At 46.7% G+C, this 2,339-nt stretch overlaps 1 protein-coding gene across 1 annotated transcript; it reads right to left on the minus strand.

The window, feature by feature from the left end:
• Positions 1-964: 964 nt before the first annotated feature.
• On the minus strand, positions 965-1,991 carry MELLADRAFT_96243 (uncharacterized protein; the record flags this gene model as incomplete). The annotated part of the gene is made up of 5 exons (XM_007418648.1): positions 965-1,063; positions 1,115-1,258; positions 1,372-1,746; positions 1,798-1,822; positions 1,972-1,991. 5 exons carry the CDS (start codon positions 1,989-1,991, stop codon positions 965-967), a joined length of 663 nt encoding a protein of 220 aa, XP_007418710.1.
• Positions 1,992-2,339: the final 348 nt, after the last annotated feature.

Genomic DNA, 2,339 nt, shown 5'->3' on the forward strand with positions numbered 1-2,339 from the left:
TGACAACAGATGGCGTTTGGAGTGAAAACTCCATATCGATTGGATCTGAATTGCAACATGGAGCAAACTGCGGATATAGCTCCGTGCGCCTCGGCTCTTTGCCGGTCTACCGACTTGAACGTCTTTGTAGCATATCATCTAAACTGATGGTGAAAAAGGGAAATTCGATGAAAAAGGTGGGGGTTTGTTCTTACCACTCAAACGTAAACGCAATCTCTGCCTTGGCTCCTCGCCTTCCTCCTCCTTTCCTTCCGGTCCACCATCTTCACCTTGTCCGTCATCTTCTTCTAACGCATTCTCCTCGCGTTCAGGAGTCTCCGGTGCCAATACCCTACTACCCCCTGCGACACCTTGATTTTGGGTGAGTTCCTCTCCGTTGCGAGAGCGGCTTCTAGTTCCGGGACCTGACGTTCCTGCTTTCATCGCCTCTTCTGCCAACCTTCTTGATTCAGCCAATTCCTCTTCTAGAGTCATTTCTTTGTATCTCGAGTTCCGAACTTGTTCTTCTTTGTTTACTGCTATTCTATTTTAAAATTGAGATAACTCCTCGAGATCTATATGAAATTGAGTTGTGTGTAGAAGAAGGTTTGCTAGGATGCGTGTGTGAGAGTAATAGTTGAAATTTTTCTTTCCAACTTTGAGAACTCTCCGCTCCGTGTACTCCCTCGCTACAAGCATACTTCTTCATCTGTACACACAACTCCTAGCCATGGAACTCCGTACCAAGTCGTGCCTTGGTTGGTGCTCACACGGAAAAACCAAGTGCAAAATTGAAGTGGTAGTAACTCAATGCGTACAATGGAAAGTTATAATTGGTTTACAAATAGAGATAGAGTAAAACTACAAAGTCACTGAATTATACACATCGCCAATGTTTTGGTCCATAATGCGACGGCGGTGGAATGCATTGCCCTGGGGGAGTTTTATTGAATCGTGCATAAAGAGTAGATTGCATGGTAATATGTTAACGGAGCAGTTGGTCCATTGAGATCGGGGCATAGCCGCGTTGGCGTCGACTGCGACGGAGTTGTGGTGTGCAGTGCATAAACTGGATTGCGGAGACCTGAAGAAATGCATTAGTGATGAGATTGTTCGGTTTAATGGAAATACGTACTCCGATTTCCCATGTGTTGGACTCCAAATTATGGCCAATGACATAACCACGGAGACTGATAATATTGCCAACGGAAAGGGCATTTAGAGAGAGTGTTGATGTGATCCGGGAACTGAGAACGTAGTCGGCGTGAAATTCAACGGGCTGTGTAGGGGCCAAGGAGGGAGATTGTAAAAGCATAGTGAGAGCGATCAGTAACCTACATTGGAAACATGTGGCTAAGAGGGAAATTGAGAACAGGACGGGTGGGTGCTTACGTTGGCAGTTGAGCTGCGGTGAAGGAGTCTCACAACCTCGGCTCGACGTCCATCACCATGGCAAGGGCGGGTGCTCCAATGAGCAATCATACCGACACCGTAGACTGAAACTTTATTGCTGAGAGAAAATGGTGGGACTTGGGGTATTGCAAGATTGATTGTGAGAGCAGAATCTTCGAATAGGACAGAAACACTATTGGAGCCGCCGGCGGCGACCTCACCGTCAATTCGGTAAGTGCGATTGGCAGTAAGGGTGGTATTGTGTTGTCCTCCAGCGATGAGAATGGTTACGGATTGTAGTGCACCAGAGTTAATAATAACGTCACTTTCAAAACAGCGAAAGCCAGCGTTACCAGCAGAGTCTGTTGGATGCGTCTGGGTTGCAAATGTCAGCTACGAAAATTCAACGGTAAATAAATCACTTACGGCGTTTTGTGTTGAAAATACACTACTAAACCGCAAGGGAAAGGCAGATAGCTCGTGTAGACACATCGACAATTGGGAAATGGGCAGCTAATGTGAAAAGAAAAGAGAAGTGATGATTGTTTTCTCATTGTGTCGAACGGAAGCTACGGGCCAGTTTTATGTCAATAAACGCACCTCTGAGAGCCACGTGACATCAGAGGGGATAGATGAAGGCAGGATATGAATCCGCGGCGTCGGGCATCAAGCAACGCACGATGAGGCAAATGATTGACTCATTTCGATGGGCTGGCCTACAGGATCGAAGTGGAGAACTTACTAAGCGACGGGCTGCCTCGTTGATGAGGGTGATGTCGTATATTGGAGGGAAAAATGACAGCGGTGCACGGCTGGGTATAATGATAGTGAAATGAAATAAATCGACGGTCATGAAATAGGTTACAGTGCAGTAATAGTGAGATAGACAGTGGTAGCTCTGGCAGAGCCCCGGTCGAAAATCAATGTCTTGGTACGGGAGTGATTAAATCATAGGGGGCTGCGCGCAG

Source organism: Melampsora larici-populina (assembly GCF_000204055.1).
Source record: "Melampsora larici-populina 98AG31 unplaced genomic scaffold MELLAscaffold_99, whole genome shotgun sequence".
NCBI lineage: Eukaryota > Fungi > Basidiomycota > Pucciniomycetes > Pucciniales > Melampsoraceae > Melampsora > Melampsora laricis-populina.